The 25,006-nt window shown below is 47.6% G+C and overlaps 1 protein-coding gene across 1 annotated transcript in view; it reads right to left on the bottom strand.

Annotated features, from left to right (window-relative positions):
- Positions 1-24,789, bottom strand: part of UBE2E1 (ubiquitin conjugating enzyme E2 E1) — a 42,903-nt gene extending 18,114 nt beyond the window's left edge. The window contains exons 1-2 of the mRNA XM_040433095.1: positions 24,458-24,789; positions 15,772-15,822 (exon numbers count right to left, since the gene is read on the bottom strand). Coding sequence (XP_040289029.1) covers positions 15,772-15,822; positions 24,458-24,627 — 221 coding nt within the window. The 5' untranslated portion in view covers positions 24,628-24,789. The remainder of the gene's footprint in view (positions 1-15,771; positions 15,823-24,457) is intronic.
- Positions 24,790-25,006: the final 217 nt, after the last annotated feature.

Below are 25,006 nucleotides of genomic sequence, written 5' to 3'. Positions count from 1 at the left end.
GAATTAGAGCGATTTCAGCAGGACCAACTGACTAATCTGTACAGGGGCAACACGACGAGAGTGTCTGGATTAGGTCCGGATGCGTCGCGAATGCGTTCAGTGAAAAATGTGCGATTTCGCAAGCAAAGTCATTCAGTTTTGTCTGTGATCACATTCAGTTTTTATCGCACGAGTGCAATGCGTTTTGCACACGCGTGATAAAAAACTGAATGTATACAAACATCTCTTAGCAACCACCCGTGAAAATCGCATCCATAAGCAAGTGCGGATGCGATTTTCATGAAGCTCCATTCACTTCTATAGGGCCAGTGTTGCGTGAAAAATCACAGAATATAGAACATGCTGCGATTTTCACGCAACACACAAGTGATGCGTGAAAACCAACGCACGTGTACACAGCCCCATTGAAATGAATAGGTCCGGACTCCGTGCGGGCGCATTGCATTCGCATCACACATTGAACCCGCGCAGAAAACTTGCTCGTGTGAAAAGGGCTTAAGGCGGTTTGCTTTCCGTCCTGGGATGTGGACCAAAACGGATCCATCATGACCCACAATGCAAGTCGATGGGGACGGATCCGTTTTCTCGGACACAATAGAAAATGGATCCGTCCCCCATTGTCTTGTTAAAGATAATACAACCGGATCCATTCATAACAGATAAAGATATTTGTATTAGGGTACTTTCACACAGTTTTTCTTTTCCGGCACAGAGTTCCGTCACAGGGGCTCAATACTGGAAAATAACTGATCAGGCATATCCCCATGCATTCTGAATGGAGAGAAATCTGTTCGGGGTGCATCAGGATGTCTTCAGTTCAGTCATTTAGACTGATCAGGCAAAAGATAAAACTGTAGAATGCTACGGTTTTATCTCCGGCGGAAAAAAACGGAAGACTTGCCTGAATGCCGGATCCGGCCTTTTTCCCCATAGGAATGTATTAGTGTATGTATTTCAAAATACCGGAATGCCGGATCCGACCGGTAAAAGTGTGAAAAAAGATACAAGACGGATCCGTCTGCCCGGATGACAAGCGGAGAGACGGATCCGTTCTTGCAATGCATTTGTGAGACTGATCCGCATCCGGATGCGTCTCACAAATGCTTTCAGTCACATCCAGATCAGCAGATCCGGCAGGCAGTTCAGACGACGGAACTGCTTGCCGGATCACACTGCCGCAAGTGTGAAAGTAGCCTTATGTGAACGGAAGCGTTTTTGCCAATCCCTGCTGGATCCAGTAAAAACGCTAGTGTGAAAGTAGCCTTACATTGATTTTCATGCCTGATCAGGTTTGTTCATTTTTGCAAACCAGACACAGCTTACAGCCGTTGTGTCCGGCCCAAAAAAAAAAAACCACACTAATGCATCGTGTTTTATCCCCTTTGGACAATGAATGGGGACAAAAGTGATCAGTTTAATTCAGGTTTTGAGATGGCAGGTGTGAATGCAGCCTTAATCAAGGTCTATGGCACCTTTACCTAGATATTATGAACAGAAAGTCAGACTACGATGGATGTTCTCTAACCATAAGCAAATAGACCTCTCAAAAAGCTAATATTTAGAGAAAATGGGCAAACACCAGGCCGCATCTTGATGTCGTCTACTTCACGTCAGGTAAAGCACCACTTCTGATTCTGCCGCTATCGTGAAAATCCATACAAAGCGTTTACGCAGCAGTACAAGCACAGTGGGAGTCACAAGTGTCCTCTACCTACTGGAAATCCAAAATTACTTCAATCACAAAATCCACAGCAAAACTGACCTATTCTGGGAACTGAAGGGTGAAATTATTACCTAGGAGCAAGCGCACGCTGTGGATAAGCAGCACTCTGCGCAGCCCACAGACCATCAATATCTACTGCCATAATCGCACGCAAATGTGATAACATTAGGCACGTTGATTAAGAACTCTTAAAATGACCTCCTTCCCAAATAACGGAAATGGCTTGGCAATTATTCTTAGAACTGTGCTGAGGCGAGAGAACACGGTGACTGCTCTTTGTAGTGTCCCCTTAGGTTTCATTACAAATCACATTTCAAGGATATACATGGCTGTTAATTTGCTGTTGATCTTCACACAATTGCCTTTTGTGCCTTCAGTCTGGCACTCGAGGTGGCAATAACAATGACAGTAAATCCAGTAATGACACTACAGCAGGAGTCCCTGGAGCACAGACCAGCAACACGTGGCATTCACACACCGTGCCTCGATACTAGGGATCGACCAAGAGCAGATACGGATAACCTGTGAACTTTCAGGCCGATAACTTACACCGATATTCTGTGCATTTTTATTTAAAAAAATAAAATAAACATTCCGTTATGGAGTTCACCACATTAAAAAATATTTTAATAGTTTGGACTTTTCGGACGTGGCGATATGTGATAGGTTTATTTATTTATTGTTTATATATTTTATATGTAAAATTGGGAAAGGGGGTGATTTATACTTTAAAAAACACCAAAATATTATTTAATAACCATTTTCCCCCTTAGGGGCTAGAACCTGGGATCTTTTGATCCCTTGTCCTATTCACCCTGATAGATCTCTATTAGGGTAAATAGGATCTCACACTGTCCCTGCTGCCCCCTGCATAGTACACACAGCAGTAGGGAGATTACCATGGCAGCCATGGTTTCAGTAGCGTCCTGGCTGCCATGGTAACCGATCGGAGCCCCGGGATTACACTGCTGGGGCTCCGATCAGAAGCTGCCACTGCCACCAATGAGAAGGAGGGGAGGGGACCCTGTGGCCACTGCAACCAATGACTTTAATACTGGGGGTTGAGGTTAACTGCCGCTGATCGCAGCATCCTGTCATATAGGCTGGGCACCGCCTCCTGTATTTGTATTAGATGTCAATTATCATTGGTGGTGCAGTGCGCCCGCCCCTCTTCCTCCCGTCTCTCCTCATTGACAGCGCCACACAGGGGGGAGGAGGGAGAGAGCGACTCCTTCTCCCCTGTGCTGCTGAGGGAACATGAGCGGGCTGACAGCAGCACGCTCATGTTCTGCCGTGTCGGTGTACTGCAGCTCACCATCCATTCAGAGAACTGACCTGAGGTAACCTGGCCCGGCCACTACGCTTTGATTGAATCTGTGCTTCAGGCTCTGGTGGTTCTGGCACTGTGACCCTCACCATTTGGTTACTGATGACCTCTCCTGAGGATATGCCCTCAATATCAGGAGCCTGGTAAACCTGCAAGTGCATGTGAGCAGCGCTGCCATCATCCAGTGTATGGCGCGGGGCTGTCCCGGTGCCTGATCTGGAGCAGAGCAGCCCATTCAAACAAATGATCAGTGGGGGTGACGGGAGTTGGACCCCACTTATCTGATATTGGTGACCCATCCCAAGGAGAAGTCATCAATATTTCAGTTACTCGAAAACCCCTTTAAAAAAGGAACCTGCCCAAACGCACTCTAAAACCCAGTGAAACCTTCTCTGAACATATAAGCCACAAATTAGCACGACTGAAGCAATCGAGCCAAAAAAGAAACAAGAAAAACAAGCTGTGCCGCCTAAAAGGGGTTTCCCCAACAACTATAGCTCAACACGATGTGCTTGACCTTCGTAATACACTGTCTGTGTCAACCTCGGATCTCGGGGTGCGTGCCAGCTTTATGTCCGTCTTGTTCACTGCCAATGAATAATCGTCTTGTGTAGCTAAATTATACTTATTAATGGAGGACAACTAAAACAAGTCACTCTGCGATTCACAGACACCCCGTGTACTGTCTGCTCACCGGTATGTATGAAAGATCTACTTTTACAAGCCATTTTACCGGTTACTATTCTCTATATAGGTAAAGTAGGCAGCGCTCGCCTGTACCCAGCAATCAAGAAGCACGGACACAGCCTGGACTCGGCTGTACAACTCGCAGAATGAAAATAGGTGAAAAGGTCCAGCTTCTAAAAAAATACTTTATTCCAGCTCTAAAATTTCCATACACAGGACAATGGTACACGATCTACACGTAATCTACCGTAATCTTTGGGTCCGAAACGCATAGATAGTGTATGGAAATTTTACCGCTGGAATAAAGTATTTTTTAGAAGCTGGACCTTTCACCTGTTTTCATTCTGCAGGTTACTATTCTCTAGGCAAAAAAAAAAGTCTGCAGACGGGTTGTTTTCCGAGCACATCTAATGACAAGGTGCAGCCAGATCAAGACCTGATAAACCTGAAAAGTCTCCAGGAAAGTCCTAAGTGTCAGCAGATAGCATCAGCTAAGACAGAGCCGTGCTCTGGAGACTGCTGCTTAGGGCTTGGCAGACACCACTAAACAATCATTCTATCAAAAAAATATTAAAAAAACCATGAGGGATGTGTCGAATGACAACGGATAGAGTATTATTCAAAAACCATACCCAAGAATAAAAGGAGGTTGCCCCAAGAGAAGCACATATCTCCTATCCACAGGACACGGAATAGGTGTCCAATTGGTGGAGGTTTGAATGTTGGGGCCCCAGTTGATCATGAGAACAGGTGCCCAGTGTTCCCCCGTTTAGGCCCCTTTCACACGGGCGTTGCGGGAAAATATGCGGGTGCGTTGCGGGAACACCCGCGATTTTTCAGCGCGAGTGCAAAACATTGTAATGCGTTTTGCACTCGCGTGAGAAAAATCGCGCGTGTTTGGTACCCAAACCCGAACTTCTTCACAGAAGTTCGGGCTTGGGTTAGGTGTTGTGTAGATGTTGCTATTTTGCCTTATAACATGGTTATAAGGGAAAATAATAGCATTCTGAATACAGAATGCATAGTAGGTGATCAATTGAGGATTAAAAAAAAATAAAAAAAATTAACTCACCTTCTCCTCTTGTTCGCGTAGTTCCCGGTCTCTTCTTTACTTCTAATGATGAGCTATGGGCTAAAGGACCTTTGGTGACGTCAGATCATATGCTCCAATCAAATGGTACATCACAATGGTGATGGACCATGTGATTGGAGCATGTGATCTGACGTCACCACAGGTCCTAGCCGGTATGTTCATCTTTTAAGAAGTAAAGAAGAGACCGGGAACTACGCGAACAAGAGGAGAAGGCGAGTTATTTTTTTTTTTAACCCTCAATTGATCACCTACTATGCATTCTGTATTCAGAATGCTATTATTTTCCCTTATAACCATGTTATAAGGGAAAATAATACAGTGAATAGACTGTCACCTAGCAACCATGTGTGAAAATCGCACCGCACTTGCTTGCGGATGCTTGCGATTTTTACGCAACCCCATTCACTTCTATGGGGCCTGCGTTGCGTGAAAAACGCAGAATATAGAGCATGCTGCGATTTTCACGCAACGCATAAGTGATGCGTGAAAATCACCGCTCATGTACACAGCCCCATAGAAATGAATGGGTCGGTATTCAGTGCGGGTGCAATGCGTTCAACTCACGCATCGCATCCGCGCGGAATACTCGCCCGTATGAAAGGGGCCTTATATGGTGTGGCAGTTGTGAATGTCCACGGCATTCAACTCTATGGTGGATAGAGTCCAGCAACTAGCTCCGCTCTCTTCAGAAGTCCCATAAAGGTGAATGGGGCGGCAGCAGACATGCATGAGCACCGCTACATTTAAACAGGGAACACATGATCCCCGTGCCCATGATCAAGGACCCCATTGGTTGGGCCATGATAATAAAAAATTTTGACAAGCACAAAAAACAAAAATATCTGCCCAAAAAAAATTATTGTGAAGGAGGCATTTACACAGACATGTAAACTTTCAACTTCGTGAAGGAGCTTTTTCAGAGCATGCATGGTTTCATATAGCCAGCCGTCTGAATCGTAGTACAGTACAGGTGAAGAATGATCTGGGAACTTGGAAAACTCTGAATCTGCCTGAGCACAACTGACCGGTAGACTAGGGAGTGGGATTAGGCCAAGTCTCTGCTTGCCATTGTATTGGAAAGTAAATCTACAGTCTGCACTCTGCTGAAGGAGGATTTCTGGGAAGCCCGACGTGCACACTTGGCCATGTAACTGCTTGCTCTATGTCCACCTACAGAATGGAAAGTCGCCGAGATAAGGAACAAGAGCGCTGGGGACCTCACAGATCCGATAAAATACTGACCAGCGCAAGTAGGCAATAAATGTTTAAAGGCGTAGGAATTAAAGTAAAGTACGGCAGAAAGTGCAGCTGCACATACTCTTTCTTTTACAGCGATGAAGCATCACCAGTCTGGATTAACAAGTAAGACCAACGCTATGTATGTGCCCACCAACCGGACACCTATATCAGCATTCACCTCTGCCAATGGAGGGTCTCAGAAACCCTTTTAAATACGTTTTGCTCAGGCTTAAGAAATGCTGCTAGTTCCCCACTTTATTGGTTCCTGTAAATCAGACTAAAACTCTATTGTAATCAAAATGTGTTCTTAGAAAACTATGAAATTACCAGACACCTGTATTTCTGAAACGGAGCACTTTACCTCCTCTATAAACCTTTAGACAACAATCAGCAATGACTTAAAGGGGCTCTCTCACTTCAGCAAACAGCATTTACTATGTAGAGAGAGTTATTACAAGGCACTTACTAATGTATTGTGATTGTCCACTAGGGATTGACCGATTATGGGAGTTACCGATATATTATCGGCCGATATTCAGGATTTTTAAAGTTATCGGTATCGGCATCTAACCTTGCCGATAATGCGTCCAGCGCGCTATAACAGAACATGAGCGCTCTGCTGTCGGCGCGCTCATGTTCCCTCAGCAGCACAGAGGAGAAGGAGTCACTCTCTCCCTCCCCCTGTGCCGCACTGCCATTGAGGAGAGAGGGGAGGAAGTGGGGCGGGCGCACTGCTCCACCAATGATAATTAACGTCTATTACAAATACAGGAGGTGGTGCCCAGTCTATATGACAGGAAGCTGCGATCAGCACCTGAGCGGTTAACTGCTGCCGCTGATCGCAGCTCCCTGTCAGAGGCAGGGTGCCGGCTGTGTGATTCTGCGTTGACACACCCGCCTCCGTGTAATCCTTGGGCTATGATCGGTTACCATGGCAGCCAGGAGGCTACTGAAGCCCTGGCTGCCATGGTAATCTCCCTGCTGCTGTGTGCACTATGCACAGGGATAGTGTGAAGTTCTATTCACCCTGAGAGCGCTCTATTAGGGTGAATAGGACAAGGGATTAAAAGATCCCAGGTTCTAGCCCCTAAGAGGGGAAATTGTTATTAAATAAACTGTAAAAAAAAACAAATACCAAAATATTAAGTATAAATCACCCCCTTTCCTTACATATAAAATATATAAACATATTATATATTGCCACGTCCAAAAAGTCCAAACTATAAAAAAATAAATAAAAATAAAAATAAAAAAAATGTGGTTAACGCCGTAGCAGAAAAATTCAAAAATGAAAATGCACAGAATATTAGTATAAGTTATCAGCCTGAAAGTTCATGTTATCGGCTCTAAAAAAAAAAAAAAAAAAAAAAAAAAAATGTATATCAGCCGATCCCCATTGTCCATATTGCTTCCTTTGCTGGTTGGATTCGTTTTTCTATCACATTATACACTGCTCGTATCCATGGTTACAACCACCCTGCAATCCAACACCAGTGGCCATGCCTGCACACTATAGGATAAGGCACCAGCCTATGTGAGCTCCCACCGTCCCAGCCACCAGAGAGGCTGGCACTTTTTCCTATATAGTGTGCAAGCATGGCCACCACTGCCTGATTACAGTGTGGTCGAACCATGAAAACAAAAGGTATAATGTGATGGAAAAATGAATCCATCCAGGAAAGGAGGTAATATGGACAATCACAATACATTAGTAAATGGCTTGTATTAACTTCCTCTACATGATAAATGCTACCCGCTGAAGTGAGACTACCGCTTTAAAGGAACCTCCAGGAACCTGCTGCACAGGTCAGCACTGGCGAGCAGGCAATAACGGACAGGGCCCAGAGGTTAACAGGCAGGTGGAGGAAGCAGCACTGGTTACTGCAGCCACAGGCAGGCTGATGATTTTATAGATTGGACCTCAGTTTAGGAGCAATGGTAACAGTTTAAGAAACTAGTTCTAGATCTAGACTTACGGCTCATCAAATTGACGACAGGCCCATGTAAAGTAATGGGGGGGGGTTACCATTTCTGCTTCCCACCAGAACATCATACCAGATATTCTAGCATCTTGGAAGATTGATTTTGTTACATGTACTGTCCAACTCCAAATCTTTAGGTTTGTGGGAAAATAAAGATTTCACCTTTCTACTTTTTGGGTGACATTAACCACCCTAAAATCCTGTCAGAATATCAAATGCACCCAAAGTCCTTTGCTACCAGTCAAATGTTTATCGCTGGAAACCGGACACAAATGTGGTGTCGTGGAATTTTACTAACAGAACCATGAATGACACCGTGGGTTCAGGCACTTGAAAATTGGTTGTGGTATAAGTTCAACAACTCCACCAATGTGATTTTTGGGCACATAACCATGATCAGAAGACCATTTTAGGATTTTTGGAATTCCAGTTTAAAAGAGGTGGTCACAGAATAACAACCTCTGAAATATCCACAGGATAACTGATCATTTGGGGGGGTACACTTCTGAGACCTCTACCGATCAAGAGAACGGGTTCCTGTACCATTTGAATGGAGCAATGGTCATGTATGCGTATGGAACCAATATAGATAAAGTGCTGTCCCACAGAGACTGAATGGTCATGTGTATGAGTGACCACCTCTCCATTCAGAAATCCAGAAAAATAAAAAAAATGGAGACAGCACGTCCAAAAAGGGTGCAAAAAGTGGAATTTAGGCATCCGGAATAAATTCCACTTTTTGCACCCTTTTTGGACGTGCTGTCTCCATTTTTTTATTTTTCTGGATTTCTACAAGTTGCTTTACTGGGGGTTTTTTACCGCCCCTCCTGGAGACGAGCACCCGACGCATAACTACTTGGGAGTGCTGTCCACCCATATTTTCTGCACCTCTCCATTCAAACGGGGTACAAAGGATCCCATTCTTGTGTGGACTCCCAGAAGTTGGACCCCCGCCAGACAATTATCACCTATCTTGTACCATCGGTGTATGTGCAGTGAAGATCTCAGAGGAAGAGGGCTCATTTCAGTCGCCATGACCATCCCTACCAGAAAGTAATAGGGTTGATCATGATGACAGACTCTCTAAGGGTATCCTATGTAGAAGAACAGCTAACCACACAGGAAGCCTTACATTATATAGGTAGGACACCACAACTCTGTCAAACAGGTCATGAACCGATGAGCTCAGTGAAACACTTGTGTATGCTTCTATCACCACAAGCAGAAAACCAACCATTGTACTGCGAGAAGATCTCAATTAGGGATGATACAATTACTCAAATTAATCGATTTAGGGTCCATTCACACGTCCGCAATTTCGTTCCGCAGCGCTGGACTGGATCCTGATGCAGACACATCGTCAGGACATTTTAGTTCACTGCCACTGACGGCTAGGGGGAAGGGGGGGGATAGTGGAGCAGCTGATGGCACTGGGGGGGGGGATAGTGGAGCAGCTGATGGCACTGGGGGGAAGGGGGGGATAGTGGAGCAGCTGATGGCACTGGGGGGGGGGATAGTGGAGCAGCTGATGGCACTGGGGGGGGGATAGTGGAGCAGCTGATGGCACTGGGGGGGGGATAGTGGAGCAGCTGATGGCACTGGGGGGGGGGGGGGGAAGTGGAGCAGCTGATGGCACGGGGGGGGGGGATAGTGGAGCAGCTGATGGCACGGGGGGGGGGGGGGATAGTGGAGCAGCTGATGGCACTGGGGGGGGGGGGGGGGGGGGAAGTGGAGCAGCTGATGGCACTGGGGGGGGGGGGATAGTGGAGCAGCTGATGGCACTGGGGGGGGGGGATAGTGGAGCAGCTGATGGCACTGGGGGGGGGGGATAGTGGAGCAGCTGATGGCACTGGGGGGGGGGATAGTGGAGCAGCTGATGGCACTAGGGGGGGGGGGGATAGTGGAGCAGCTGATGGCACTAGGGGGGGGGGGATAGTGGAGCAGCTGATGGCACGGGGGGGGGGGATAGTGTGGAGCAGCTGATGGCACTGGGGGGAATAGTGGAGCAGCTGATGGCACTGGGGGGGGGGGGGAATAGTGGAGCAGCTGATGGCACTGGGGGGAGGGATAGTGGAGCAGCTGATGGCACTGGGGGGAGGGATAGTGGAGCAGCTGATGGCACTGGGGGGGGGGGGGGATAGTGGAGCAGCTGATGGCACTGGGGGGGGGGGGATAGTGGAGCAGCTGATGGCACTGGGGGGGGGGGGATAGTGGAGCAGCTGATGGCACTGGGGGGGGGGATAGTGGAGCAGCTGATGGCACTGGGGGGGGGGGATAGTGGAGCAGCTGATGGCACTGGGGGGGGATAGTGGAGCAGCTGATGGCACTGGGGGGGGGATAGTGGAGCAGCTGATGGCGCTGGGGGGGGGGTGGTGGAGCTAATGCACTTGGGCTGATCGCACAGGGGGGGAACGAAGGGTGTTGGGGACTGATGGCAGAGGGTCTAATGAGTTTTTATAAAGGAAAACAGTCTATTAATTTTTTCTTATTAGAGTACTCGATTAATCGTAAAAATATCGGTAGAATACTCCATTACTAAAATAATAGTTTACTGCAGCCCTAATCTCAATGGTGGGAATAAACTGTGACCGAGTTAGCAAAAATGTATTCTTTAAACATTTTTTTACTTGCCCCTTCACCAATACCTTGAGTTTTGTTTGGACTATGGAAATAGCAAATGTTTACCATTTAAAAAAAAAAAAAAAAAAAAAAAAAAAGAATTCATTGAAGGTTTTTTTTTTCTGGTGTCAGACCCCCTCAGATTATATTTGGCCATCAATATAACAGTCTCAGAAAACGTGTTAGGCTACTTTCACACTAGCGTTCGGGGCTCCGCTTGTGAGCTCCATTTGAAGGGGCTCACAAGCGGCCCCGAACGCAGCCGTACTGCCCCAATGCATTCTGAGTGGACGCGGATCCGCTCAGAATGCATCAGTCTGGCAGCGTTCAGCATCCGCTCCGCTCAGCAGGCGGACACCCGAACGCTGCTTGCATCGATTGGATCCGTCCAGACTTACAATGTAAGTCAATGGGGACGGATCTGTTTGAAGTTGACACAATATGGTGCAATTTATAAACGGATCCGTCCCCCCGTGACTTTCAATGTAAAGTCTGGACGGATCCGTCTGAACAACTTTCACACTTAGAATTTTTTCTAAACTATAATGCAGACGGATCCGTTCTGAACGGATCCAAACGTCTGCATTATAGGAGAGGATCCGTCTGGGCAGACATCAGACGGATCCTCTCTGAATGCAAGTGTGAAAGTAGCCTTAAGGCTGGGTTCAGACCTGAGCGTATTTGATATGCGCGTTTAACGCGCGTTTTTGTCGCGCGTTTTTAGCAATAGTAAACGCGCGTTTGACACGCGTTTGTGTGATTGACTGCAGTGTCCCATGGCCACAAACGCGCGTCAAAACGCCCCAAAGAAGCTCAAGAACTTGTTTGAGCGTAGGGCGTTTTTCAGCGCGTTCAAACGCGCTGTAAAACGCTCAAGTGAGAACCAGGGCCATAGGGAAGCATTGGTTTTCATGTGTTGAGCGTTTTACAGCTCGTTTGAACGCGCTGTAAAACGCTCAAGTGTGAACCCAGCCTAATTGTACGAGCTAAGGTTTAAAACCGTTGTCTGATTTCAGCACATTTCTTGTATAATAAAGTATACAATGTTCCTGTATGGTTTTTGTATCATTTCCTCACAGTTTTCAAGATCCTTACAAGTTGTCATTCATTATACGCTGCTCAAAAAAATAAAGGGAACACAAAAATAACACATCCTAGATCTGAGTTAATTAAATATTCTTCTGAAATACTTTGTTCTTTACAAAATCACACAAAAATAAAAAAAATGGAAAGCAAATTTTTTAACCCATGGAGGTCTGGATTTGGAGTCACACTCAAAATTAAAGTGGAAAAACACACTACAGGCTGATCCAACTTTGATGTAATGTCCTTAAAACAAGTCAAAATGAGGCTCAGTAGTGTGTGTGGCCTCCACGTGCCTGTATGACCTCCCTACAACGCCTGTGCATGCTCCTGATGAGGTGGCGGACGGTCTCCTGAGGGATCTCCTCCCAGACCTGGACTAAAGCATCTGCCAACTCCTGGACAGTCTGTGGTGCAACGTGACGTTGGTGGATAGAGCGAGACATGATGTCCCAGATGTGCTCAATTGGATTCAGGTCTGGGGAACGGGCGGGCCAGTCCATAGCATCAATGCCTTCATCTTGCAGGAACTGCTGACACACTCCAGCCACATGAGGTCTAGCATTGTCTTGCATTAGGAGGAACCCAGGGCCAACCGCACCAGCATATGGTCTCACAAGGGGTCTGAGGATCTCATCTCGGTACCTAATGGCAGTCAGGCTACCTCTGGCGAGCACATGGAGGGCTGTGCGGCCCTCCAAAGAAATGCCACCCCACACCATTACTGACCCAATGCCAAACCGGTCATGCTGGAGGATGTTGCAGGCAGCAGAACGTTCTCCACGGCGTCTCAAGACTCTGTCACGTCTGTCACATGTGCTCAGTGTGAACCTGCTTTCATCTGTGAAGAGCACAGGGCACCAGTGGCGAATTTGCCAATCTTGGTGTTCTCTGGCAAATGCCAAACGTCCTGCACGGTGTTGGGCTGTAAGCACAACCCCCACCTGTGGACGTCGGGCTCTCATATCACCCTCATGGAGTCTGTTTCTGACCGTTTGAGCAGACACATGCACATTTGTGGCCTGCTGGAGGTCATTTTACAGGGCTCTGGCAGTGCTCCTCCTGTTCCTCCTTGCACAAAGGCGGAGGTAGCGGTCCTGCTGCTGGGTTGTTGCCCTCCCACGGCCTCCTCCACGTCTCCTGATGTACTGGCCTGTCTCCTGGTACCGCCTCCATGCTCTGGACACTACGCTGACAGACACAGCAAACCTTCTTGCCACAGCTCGCATTGATGTGCCATCCTGGATAAGCTGCACTACCTGAGCCACTTGTGTAGGTTGTAGACTCCGTCTCATGCTACCACTAGAGTGAAAGCACCGCCAGCATTCAAAACTGACCAAAACATCAGCCAGGAAGCATAGGAACTGAGAAGTTGTCTGTGGTCACCATCTGCAGAACCACTCCTTTATTGGGGGTGTCTTGCTAATTGCCTATAATTTCCACCTGTTGTCTATCCCATTTGCACAACAGCATGTGAAATTGATTGTCACTCAGTGTTGCTTCCTAAGTGGACAGTTTGATTTCACAGAAGTGTGATTGACTTGGAGTTACATTGTGTTGTTTAAGTGTTCCCTTTATTTTTTTGAGCAGTGTATTTTGCTTCCATAGGAGAGAAATCTGTCTACGGTCCTGTAATGGACACACAGCATACTGCTTGTTAAGGTATTTTCACATGATTATAACTTTGTGAAGGGGGTTGGGGGGGTAGAATTTTAAATCAGACAAAGATTGTGTGGCTGTCCCTCAGATTTCTGCCGTGGATCAGCCCCATTAGTCAGTCCAGCAGCCGTGTGTCCATGAATTGACCTGTGGAAACTTCTATCCAAGAAAAGTAAGCACTCAAGTTTCCTATTAAGGGCTCGTTAACACAAATGTATTTTGCGTTCCGCATACGGTCCATATACAGAACCATTCATTTCAATGGGTCCGCAAAAGATGTGGACAGCACTCAGTGTGCTGTCTGCATCCGTTGTTCCATTCCGTGGCCCCGCAAAAATTATGAGTCATGTCCTATTCTTGTCCGTTTTGCGGACAAGAATAGGCATTTCATTAATGGGCCTCCTGTTCCGTTCCGCAAATTGCGGAAGGCACATGGGCGGCTTCCGTTTTTTGCGGATCCGCAATTTGCGGACCGCAAAAAACGGAACAATCGGGTGAACGAGCCCTAAATGACAAAGCAGAGGCCTGGAAAACAGCAAACTGATACAGAAAGTACTGTATATTAAATTACTTAGATTTTTTTTCCATTATACCCAAAAAATATTTATTTATCTGCTGAAGCAGGAATAACCCTTTACATTTACTTATAGGGGTATTCCCATCTAAGACAATGGGGGCATATCACTAGAATATGTCCCCATTGTCTGATAGGTGCGGGTCCCACCTATAATCGAGAAAGGAGCGGGGAAGGTGGTGGCTGGAGGACCCCAGGTCTGGTCACCGCCAAACGCTCTCCCCACAGAAGTGAATGGGAGCGCACCATGCTTACGTGGCCACCACTTCCATTCATTTCTATGGGGCCAACGGAAAACATTTTGCCAGCCCCACCATAGAAATGAATGGCGGGCAGCCGCACATGCGCAGCGCGCCCTCTGGAGCCGGCTGCCTTTATGAGATAGGTGTGGGTCCCACCTATGAGACAATGGGGGCATATTCTAGTGATATGCCCATATTGTCTGACCCCTTTAAAGGGTTTGTTCCATCTGGACATTTATGACAGATCTACAGTCTTGCACCTTGTCTGCCTCCATGACTTGGACTTTTAAAAACATGGACTTTGGTATACTTTTTGAATAATGATGAAATAAACATGTTAAAGGGGTTGTCTCACTTCAGCAAATGGCAGCACGACCACCGCTGGTGGATTGCAGGGTGGTCATAACCATGGAAACGAGCAGTGCATAATGTGATGGAAAAATTAATCCAGCCAGCAAAGGAAGCAATATTTATAATAACAGCACATTAGTAAGTGCCTTGTATTAACTTTCTCTACATGATAAATGCCACTTGCTGATGTGAGACAACCCCTTTAATAGAATACAGCTGTTTGGACTGTGTGGGAAGTATACAAAAGAGCTTCCTGAGCTACTCTACTGCCTATACCAGCGATATATGTGTATGGCTCTCTCCATTCACTGCTCTAGGACTTACGTGGCTGTTTTCTTAAGTCCCATCGCTTTTCTCTAATCACACAAGCATGAGACAGTGCCCCAGGAGAGGGTCGCAGAGGCAAGATCCACTTCCATCAGGCATTTATGCTAGGGATACACGATGATACGAGTCCGGTGACATAGGTCGTGCAACAAAAAAATGGGCGCGGCTACATGGTGACCTGTATCGCACAACTTCTGGTCGCTAAAAAGTTGCACAACTTTTTTTAAATTGAAAGTCAATGGTGCCGCAACGTGACATGCTGCATCTGCGATGCCACAGTCGCACAAGAATCTGACTGGGATGGATTTTTTGCAACTGTTGCGTCGCAGTATGTTGCGACTTTTTAACCACACAGAGCCCAACGACAGAACTGCCGCTCATTCTGTGACGAAAATTTCTAATCTCATCCCATAAATATTCTCTGGAAGAAACATGTACTTTCACGATTCAAATTCTACAGCAGGCTTCCTACAATTCCGGAACACGAGCTTGAGCGAGACCTACAATCGTTCTGGATCCTCCTACATCATGAATCAAACACATGAACTACGGTGAAGACTGATCTCCTGGAAGACCAGCGGGAAAAAGGAGAGAAGGAATGTAATTGTGTATAGAAAAGAAATTAATCGATCACGCAGGATCGGGGGACTGACAACCATCACCAGTAGCACGTTACCGCTATTAGTTTGTCACATTAATTTTAGCCACCAACCAGCTTCTCTCTTCGCTGTCCACAGACAGAAGGAGGAAGCGAAGCAATCCATCAACCTCACCAGCAGCGGCCTTCTCCGGGCTTCCACCAGGCAGCAATGTCAGACAGGACAATGTTATTCAGGGGAGAAGAGCGACGTTCAGAGCCACTAACCTGCAGTTGGGGGGAGGGTCCAGGGTGATATCCGCCAGCTCCTTCTGAATCCTGCACCGAAGAAAAGCAAGAGTTAGAACCGATGTAGCGGAGAGGACAGACATGACAGCCACTTACACAATGCACAAAGGTGTCTACAGGACCAAGAATCACATCATGTAGTCTGCTGGTCACTACAAGGTATAGGTGGCCATACACCTTCAACAGCCGGCTATTCTTCCTGACCCCAACCATACATGCATGTTCTCATTGGGGAGGGGCACCAGCGACCACAGACCCCTCTCTCACAGCTGCTAACCATGAGGACAACACATCGGACATCCCACCAACATTAGATGTTTGGCTACTTCAGCTGAAATTGGCCAATTTAGCTACCCTAAAAATCAGCCAATGTAACTGTTAGGCTCCATTGACACATCCGTAGAATGGGTCCGGATCCGTTCCGCAACGTTCCACAACGAATCCGGACCCATTAATTCTCTATGGGGCCGGAAGAGATGCGGACAGCACACAGTGTGCTGTCCGCATCCGCATTTCCGGAGCGCGGCCCCGATCTTCTGGTCCGTGGCTCCCGAAAAAAAATAGAACATGTTCTATTCTTCTCCGCAATTGCGGACAAGAATAGGCAGTTCTATGGGGGTGCCGGCCGGGTGTATTGCGGATCTGCAATTTGCGGATCCACAAGACACAACAGACGTGTGCATGGACCCTTAAAGTGATCCGGTGAGTTGTTTCGGCAAAGAACAGCTGCTCAAGTGTGAAGGCGTCACCATGTGCCCCCAGCGATCATGACGTCATCACGCTTGAGCGCAGGTCCTTCAGCAACAAGAGAGGAGCGACTGACTGCGCATGCAAGTGGATAAGGTCATTTCTTTTGGGTTTATGTATACAGCAGGGGTTGGGAATTAAAAAAAAAACTAAAACATCCATTTTTTTATGGCCAGAAAATGGATGCAAAACCATTGACTACAATGGAGTCTGTTCACTTTCCATTCAGTATCCTGTTTTTTTTTTCTTCTGATATAAAGTCCTGCATTTAAAACCTGTGATGGAGACCCCAAATGGAGATTTCAATGCAGATGTGAACAAGACCTAAATTAGGGGTGGCCAATCTGCAACTCTCCAGCTGTTGCAAAACTATAACTCCCAGCATGCCCAGACAGCCTACAGCAGGGCATGGTGGGAGTTGTAGTTTTACAACAACTGAGGGCCTCAGGTTGGCCACCCCTGCCGTAAAGCGTATGCCCACCTAATTCCACAAAGTAGATAGAAGACAAGCAGAGAAGGGTCTTCTTTTTACAAGATATATATATATATATATAAAATAATAATAATAATAATGACAGAAATTAATATGGACACATACAGACGCTCACCCATTTATATCTTTACCAGTCAAATTCAGTGTTCAGTCTCTGATATTGATTTAAAGGGGTTCAATGAGATTACACCAGGTAGATCTGTTAATACTCCCCCTCCTCTCTAATCCTCAGATACCTAATACTGCGTTAGGGCTCTTTCACACTTGCGTTCTTGTCTTCCGGCATAGAGTTCCGTCGTCGGGGCTCTATGCCGGAAGAATCCTGATCAGTTTTATCCTAATGCATTCTGAATGGAGAGAAATCCGTTCAGGATGCATCAGGAGGTCTTCAGTTCCGGAACGGAACGTTTTTTGGCCGGAGAAAATACTGCAGCATGCTGCGCTTTTTGCTCCGGTCAAAAATCCTGAACACTTGGCGCAAGGCCGGATCCGGAATTAGTGCCCATTGAAAGGCATTGATCCGGATCCGGCCTTAAGCTAAACGTCGTTTCGGCGCATTACCGGAGCCGACGTTTAGCTTTTTCTGAATGGTTACCATGGCTGCCGGGACGCTAAAGTCCTGTTTGCCATGGTAAAGTGTAGTGGGGAGCGGGGGAGCAGCATACTTACCGTCCGTGTGGCTCCCGGGGCGCTTCAGAGTGACGTCAGGGCGCCCCACGCAAATGGATGATGTAATCGCATGGACACGTCATCCATGCTCATGGGGCGCTCTGACGTCATTCTTGAGCGCCCCGGGAGCCGCACGGACTGTAAGTATACTGCTCCCCCGCTCCCCACTACTACTATGGCAGCCAGGACTTTAATAGCATCCTGGCTGCCATAGTAACATTGAACGCATTTTGAAGACGGATCCGTCTTCAAATGCTTTCAGTTCACTTGCGGTGTTACGGATCCGGCGGGCACTTCCCGCAAATGGAGTGCACAACGGATCCAGACAACGCAAGTGTGAAAGAGGCCTTACCACAATCATTCCAGAAGGACACATGGAGGGAAGGGATGCAAATGAGCTCTTGACAAGTTCTGCCTCTAATGCCACCAGATGTAAGGCAGCTATCCTATAAGTCAGTGTTCAGCTCTTAAAATAAGCCTTAAGACATGACTCGGATATTAAATAAGCCAGCACCTCATCTGCAGACAGCTGTTTCGGGGTGACTGCCCCTCATCAGTGCAGAGCAGAGAATACTGGCAAGCCCCCATTACAGCCAGCTCTCCCCCTCTGGGTCCGGACCATATCTACAGCCCAGTAGAGGCTGCTGCCTGAAAGGTTATTGAATATGGGAGTCATTTCAAGCACATTTCCGCTCCAATTCTGGGCCATTTGCCAGATAATGGCTTCAGTCCTACCGCTTGTATGGCCAGCTTTACAAAGGATTCAGGAGCCGGCTTATGGAGTGAAATGAAACACAAGCTGTGGGAAAGTTTGGAAACTATTACCGCCTGTATACGAGTTTATGGAGGTTTCTCCGGCTCAGGCAGGTCTCAGTCCGAAGGTCGCTTTTCACATATCCACACACGGCACCTACAATAATCCCACTTCTTTACAGGTCATATTACTAGGTTACCATCCTGCAAATGTGGTCCAATGACCGCACAGATAGCAGGTACAGAGAGGCACCAACGTTAGGTTCACGTGGTCCATCTGGCTCCTATGATCTGCCCAGTCCTGCCATACATGTTAGGGTACATTTCACACGACCGTATGTGTTTTGCGGTCCGCAAATTACGGATCCGCAAAACACGGATACCGGCCGTGTGAATGTAGCCGGCCTAATATGATAGAAATGCCTATTCTTGTCCGCGATTTGCGTACAAGGATAGGACATGCTCTATCTTTTTTGCAGGGCCGAGGAACGGATCTACGGATGCGGGCAGCACATTGTGTGCTGTCCGCATCTTTTGTGGGCCCATTGAAATGAATGGGTCCGCAAAATTGCGGAACGGATGTGGAGCCAAAAATACGGTCATGTGAATGTAGCCTTACTGTGAGGACCTGCTGACCATGTGTGAAAGGGAAGCCCACATCCCCCCTGTTAGCCGCTTATCCCTCTTTCCATATTGGAATAGTACGATCCAGGTGTCCAAAAAAGCCATCTAAACTTCTCAACGCACTTGAAAAAGGGTTTTGCTACCTAGACCTATCAAGCCCCCGGGCCCCTCAGAGAAGGGGTGGGTATTTCATCCACACGACGGGGAGATGCAGCGGCGGGCTTCAGAAGCGATGCGAATGCCAGGGAGCAAGGTAAGGCATAGGAGGGGGCATAATAGGTCTTGGATAAATTAATGGCATATCCACAGGACTCCTCTTAAATGTCAGATAGGTGCAGGTCTCAGAGGTGGGACTTGCACTTATCTTTATAAAAAATAAAAATAAATGGGGCCCTGTCTGGTGGCCACTGAAGAGAGAAACGGCTGCACATGTGGATGTGCCCTAAATGCCTAGATGGGAATACCCCTTTAAGAGACAGAGACTAATTGTCTTCTCTTGCCCCATGATCACTATCTAACATTGCTACATTTCCTAAAACCTTGAGAAACAATTAAAACAGAATGTCTTGATTATATTAGCAGTTATTTTTATAACCTCGCTGTTTTCAGTTCCTTAAAAAAAGTGTCCATTTGAGTAAATATTTATAGTGCGGTTCCTCGGCTATTCCTCCTAATAAAAGTATGAATAAATTGACAAAAAGGGGACATGTCACCACTGAAGCCAGTCATTGGCTGCAGCCGCGCAGATGACCATGGCTGGAATGAAACAAGCTGGGGACCGGAAGATGGAGGAACGAAGCAGCAGGGAGCAGATAACCATGAATCGTCCCATAGGCCTTGCAGGTAGGGGCCTTCACGTAACCGTTTATTATTCCAGGAAAACCCCTTTTTGGAAGATAAGAATGCTTTGCTGTCACGAGCAGGAATTGTATCTCTTTTAGTGAAATTTCTACTTGGCTCCTGGGACTGAGATCTGCACGGGTCTATATCAAATAACATCTCCTACAACTGCACTTGGGATTACTTCCAAAGAATCTTCACCAATATAATCTGTAACAAACATCAAACATCTGGGAAGCGCAGCAAACAAACAGCGGCGGCTCCGTATAATAACATTACGTTATACGTCCAGCTTCTGTGCCGGAGATGTCAGCTGAAAACACCCATATGGAAACTACGCTACTCTACAGGCCGAGCCAGAAATGACCAGAAGAAGCAGCAAGCGGAGTTATAGAAACAGCCGAGCAGGCTGCGCTCCTGTGACTCCAGCCGCCACTTACCCTGGTTAGGCTAGGTCTACACGACGACATGTGTCGCACGACAATTTTTATAATGATAGTCTATGGTGTCACACTGCAACATGCGACAGTCGCAAAAAATCCATTCGAGATGGATTTTTCTGCGACGGTCGCGTCGCAGCATGTCGCATTGCGACACCATAGACCATCATTCTAAAAATTGTCGTGCGACACATGTCGTCGTGTAGACCTAGCCTAACCAGGGTAAGTGGCGGCTGGAGTCACAGGAGCGCAGCCTGCTCGGCTGTTTCTATAACTCCGCTTGCTGCTTCTTCTGGCTCGGCCTGTAGAGTAACGTAGTTTCCATATGCGCATACCTTTAAAAATGCAAAAAATAAATAAATACCGGATCCGTTTTTTCCAGATGACACCAGAGAGACGGATCCGTTCTTGCAATGCATTTGTGAGACAGACCCGCATCTGGATCAGTCTACAAATGCTATCCGTCTGCATATGGATTTACGGATCCGGCGACGGAACTGCCTGCCGGAATCCAGCGACGCTGGTGTGAAAGTACCCTGACTCAGTAGCTACATTCAGATCCAGGTGCTGGTTTCAAAACTGCAGATTATTATTTGTGGGACAACCCCCGGGGAACTGGGAGCCAGACCCACAGTAATCTACAGGTCTCCATGACAATCTCTGTAGATGTAATCATTTACAAAATCTAAGGCACATTTAGCTAATAAACTGTGCCCAAAAAAAATGGAGCAATTTAGATTACAAAAATGTCACGTGCCCCATTTATGAAAGATTTGCACTGGTTTTAGGGTGTGGCCACGAGGCAGAATTCCCACAATGCAGCAGCAAATACATGCGTTGCTACATATTTTCCGTGGATTTCCCCCTGAAATCTGCTGTGAAAATCCATAGCATAAGGGCTCATGCACACAATCCTATGTATTTTGCAATCCGCAAAAAATACGGATGAGGTCAGCGTACATTCTTTATTTTGCGGAACAGAACTGGCCGTAATGCGGACAATAATAGGAGAAGTTCTATGTTTTAACTTCCTTTTTTTTTTTTTTGCCGACCCCTTAAAATGAATGGTTCCACATAAATGGAACAGACACGGAAAGAAAAAACGTTTGTGTGCGCGAGACCGAAGTTGCCGTGCGGATTTAAAACCTGCACCGCTTATCAACTTCTGCACATTCTATACACAGTGCAGGGCATTTACTAAGATTGCTACACCAGTTTTTGGCATAAAATAAAAGTCACATGACAATATTTTGTGACATAGTGAGTAGCAGGGGGCCGGGCCAGAGCCACCTGCCCCTCCAAATTCATTAACATTTACACCTGCTTCCAGTCATAAATGACGTCCTCTGGATAGGTCACCAATATCAGATCGGTGGGAGTCAGATATCGGCACCCCCAGCAATCAGCCGTTTTGAGCTGTCCTGGCGCCATGGAGCTGTAGGCAGACTGCTCCATACACCGTGTAGTGGCCATGGCCCAGTACTGCAGCTCAGAATGGGAGCTAAGCTTCAGTACGCTGTTGCCAGACACCACCAAGCATACGGTGCCTTCTGCTTCCGCTCTGTACAACTGCTAGTTTGGCAGCCCAAAACAGTCGATCAGTGGAGGTGCCGGATGTCAGACCCAGACGATCTTATACCGATTACCTATCCTGCTCCAGACAGGTCATCAATATCTGGAGCCTGGGGAACCCCTTTAACCTTGGTGCAACAGATGTGAGAGGAAAAAAAAAGATGCAAAGAATGGGACCAAAGAACTTCTGAAAATGTACTATTGACTTGTGCCCCAGCATAAGGAGGCAAAGCATAGAGTTATAAGAAATAAACCATTAAGTGCCTTCTGCTACTCCAAGGGTGGTCATGAGATCAAAGTTGTCCAGAACGGCTAAATTCAGCAGTCGTTCATAAAACTAGCGCGAACAATCGTTCTCATTGGCCAATAGCAGACTCGTGTCTGAGGTGGCCAAAGCTGCACGTTTATGGCACGATCTGCTGAATTCGGCCGATCACTTGCCATTGTGCTCAAGGACCAGGGAGTCCTTTAAAAAAAAATACTGACTCCCTGGTCGGCCACTTTAGTCTGACACATTGCTGGTGGGATCCTTCGTACGAATGATGACTGGTCGGCTCCATTATCCCAGAGGTACGGGCAGTCTAATACATACGCAGTGTGTTCCCCATGGCTGCAGGAGGTGCTTACACGGAGGTAGGAGGACACCATGCAGCACCTACAGTCCGGAGATCTGCTGCCACTGCTCATCACAAGGCAATTTACTTGTAGTCATAGAGAACGCCATTAAGAGTCCTAAGATTTCCATGAAAACGTTGTTGATTTACAGCTCATTAATCCATAATTATTCCAATTTTCTATCTACAAGAATGTAAAGTGTCAAGCTCCACTTCCAGGGGTGACACATTAGGCAGGAGGTCAACAGCCGCAGTAGAGCAGTCGTCAGTCGGAGGAGTATCAGCCTCAATTATTTTAATGAAAAGATTCTTCACAGTAAACCAGATTCTTTCCCTTTTGTGTCATGTCAAATATTTATGAGCTCAGAGCAGAGACGGACAGATTTACTGCAGATGCTCGGAGCCAGTGACATTTTATAAGTGGCCCCAAAACGAGAACTTCCATAAACATCAGCAGAAGGAACCTCCAAGAGGCCAGAAACTGGTTTTTAGCCACTGCCCGGCTGTGGAGATTTGTCCAGCCCTGGTTTAGGACTTGTTCTGCAGCATAAATGGACCTTTTCTGGTCAGCTAGAGACCCTGGCCGGGTGTCTGACCATAGCCTAAGTGAAGACATTACACTACATTCAGAAATCTGTATTGCATAGACTGACTATCCTTAGACACTAATGGTGGTGGCTACACAGATCTACACATCTTCTCAGTGTCCCCAAACCACCATGCACCCCCCACTCTTCTTGCTTTGAGGGGGTTATCCAGATGACTGATGATGAAGGAATGATGGGTCAGGTGTCTGAACCCAAGACATGTAATCTGTCCACACATGGACATTCCGTGGAGGTGGTTGGACATATAAACAGTGGTCCTCCACCAGAGGAGCCTTCAGGGACAACCTTCCACACACAGGTCATACATATGAGGGGAGAAGATATGGATGAAGAGGGTCTATGGTGGTCATGCCAGGCTCACAAGCTGCACAACCCGCCAACAAATGGGCAGCTGACCACTGGCATGCCCGTGTTCTGATCACTGATGGCCTCCGATCATTATCACCATAAGCTATCATGGCATTCCTATGTATATGACCCACAGTCCCTCATGTGGGACAATGCAAATAACACATTTTGTCTTACACTGGTTCCCTTGTAGAAGGGTCTCGGGGTGGCCCTTCTGATAATGCCCACCTGGCTGGCAGAAGATACTGTGGCCACCCTGTGCCAGTCACCATGACAGAGATGGGGTCTTCAGGGTCATGGCCATTATTGGTCGTCTCCCACAGACAGCACTGTAATGTCTGAGGAAGAAGTCTCTGTCACCCAGCACATGGGGGACACAATGGCTCCCCCCAGCAGACCCCATACTCCGTCTCCCCCACACACTGTAGGTCAGACAACATGGGGAGGGTGGCACAACATGGCCGCCGCAGCCCTTGTCCTTCCCGGTAACTACCTCCTTTCCTACCCCGACCCCACCGAAGCTTTAAGGCTTTTGGGGACTCTGTATGTGGTAACCCCCTCTAAGAAACGGCTCGGGGTCTCACAGTAACCCCAAAAAGCTAACATGCAAATTAGGCGTCGTGGGTGGCGCCCCGGAATGCAAATGAGACTGGAGTCGCGCCACCCCTTCCTTGCCGTATGCGAGGGGGGGGGGAAGGGTTAATGAGGAATTGAATTGGGGGCTATGAAGCGAGTCTTAAAGGCGACACAATCCCCCCTTTGTTGTCCGCCCGTGATAACAATCATCGGGACCGTCCCCCGTTTTCCTGACGAGACCCCTGATCCGGGCGCTGCCTTTGTTTGCAGGAGGCCACACAGCAGCTTAACCCGTCCGCTGCCGGGCGCGGCCTGGCACCATCCCTGTCTCATGCCACCCTGGTGTATCATGGAGGCTGGCAGCACACAAAGCAGGCTCACCTCTTGGCGCTGGTGGACAGGAGTTTGGAGTTCTTGCTCATGCTGACTTTGCTCTCTTTCTTCTTGGGGTTGCTGCTGTGGTGCTGGCTGCCCGGCTCCCGGTCTATCTGCTGGCTGGAGGCGGTGGAGGAAGAGGAGCTGGTGCTGGCCCTGGAATCGTCATCCGACATAGCGAGATCACACACACAGCAGCCTGCAGCAAGCAAGCAGAGAGGGAGGAGGATCGGGAGGAGGAGGAGGGGGGTGACCAGATGTAATATCCTTCCCCCACCCCAAACACAACAATGTGCTGCCCCCTCCGCCAAGAAGAAGGTCCAGTGCCCGGTGCCCACACCGCGGGAGGGGGGAGGGGTGCGGGATTTAAATGCAATGGAGGTTCAGCTGGAGGGGGAGAGAGAAGGGGCTGGAAACTAGTAATGAACATGCAGCACAAAGATCACACCAGATCTGGTCAGTCACCCATAGACATCCTCCCAGAATTGGGGGGGGGGGGGGGACATTTTCCTGGACTGGCCCCCACTATAGCCAACCACTGCTTACAGGGAACAA

Source organism: Bufo bufo, chromosome 5, assembly GCF_905171765.1.
Source record: "Bufo bufo chromosome 5, aBufBuf1.1, whole genome shotgun sequence".
NCBI lineage: Eukaryota > Metazoa > Chordata > Amphibia > Anura > Bufonidae > Bufo > Bufo bufo.
Note: the sequence above shows the minus strand (reverse complement) of the source record. Positions and strands in the feature narration are given on the sequence as shown.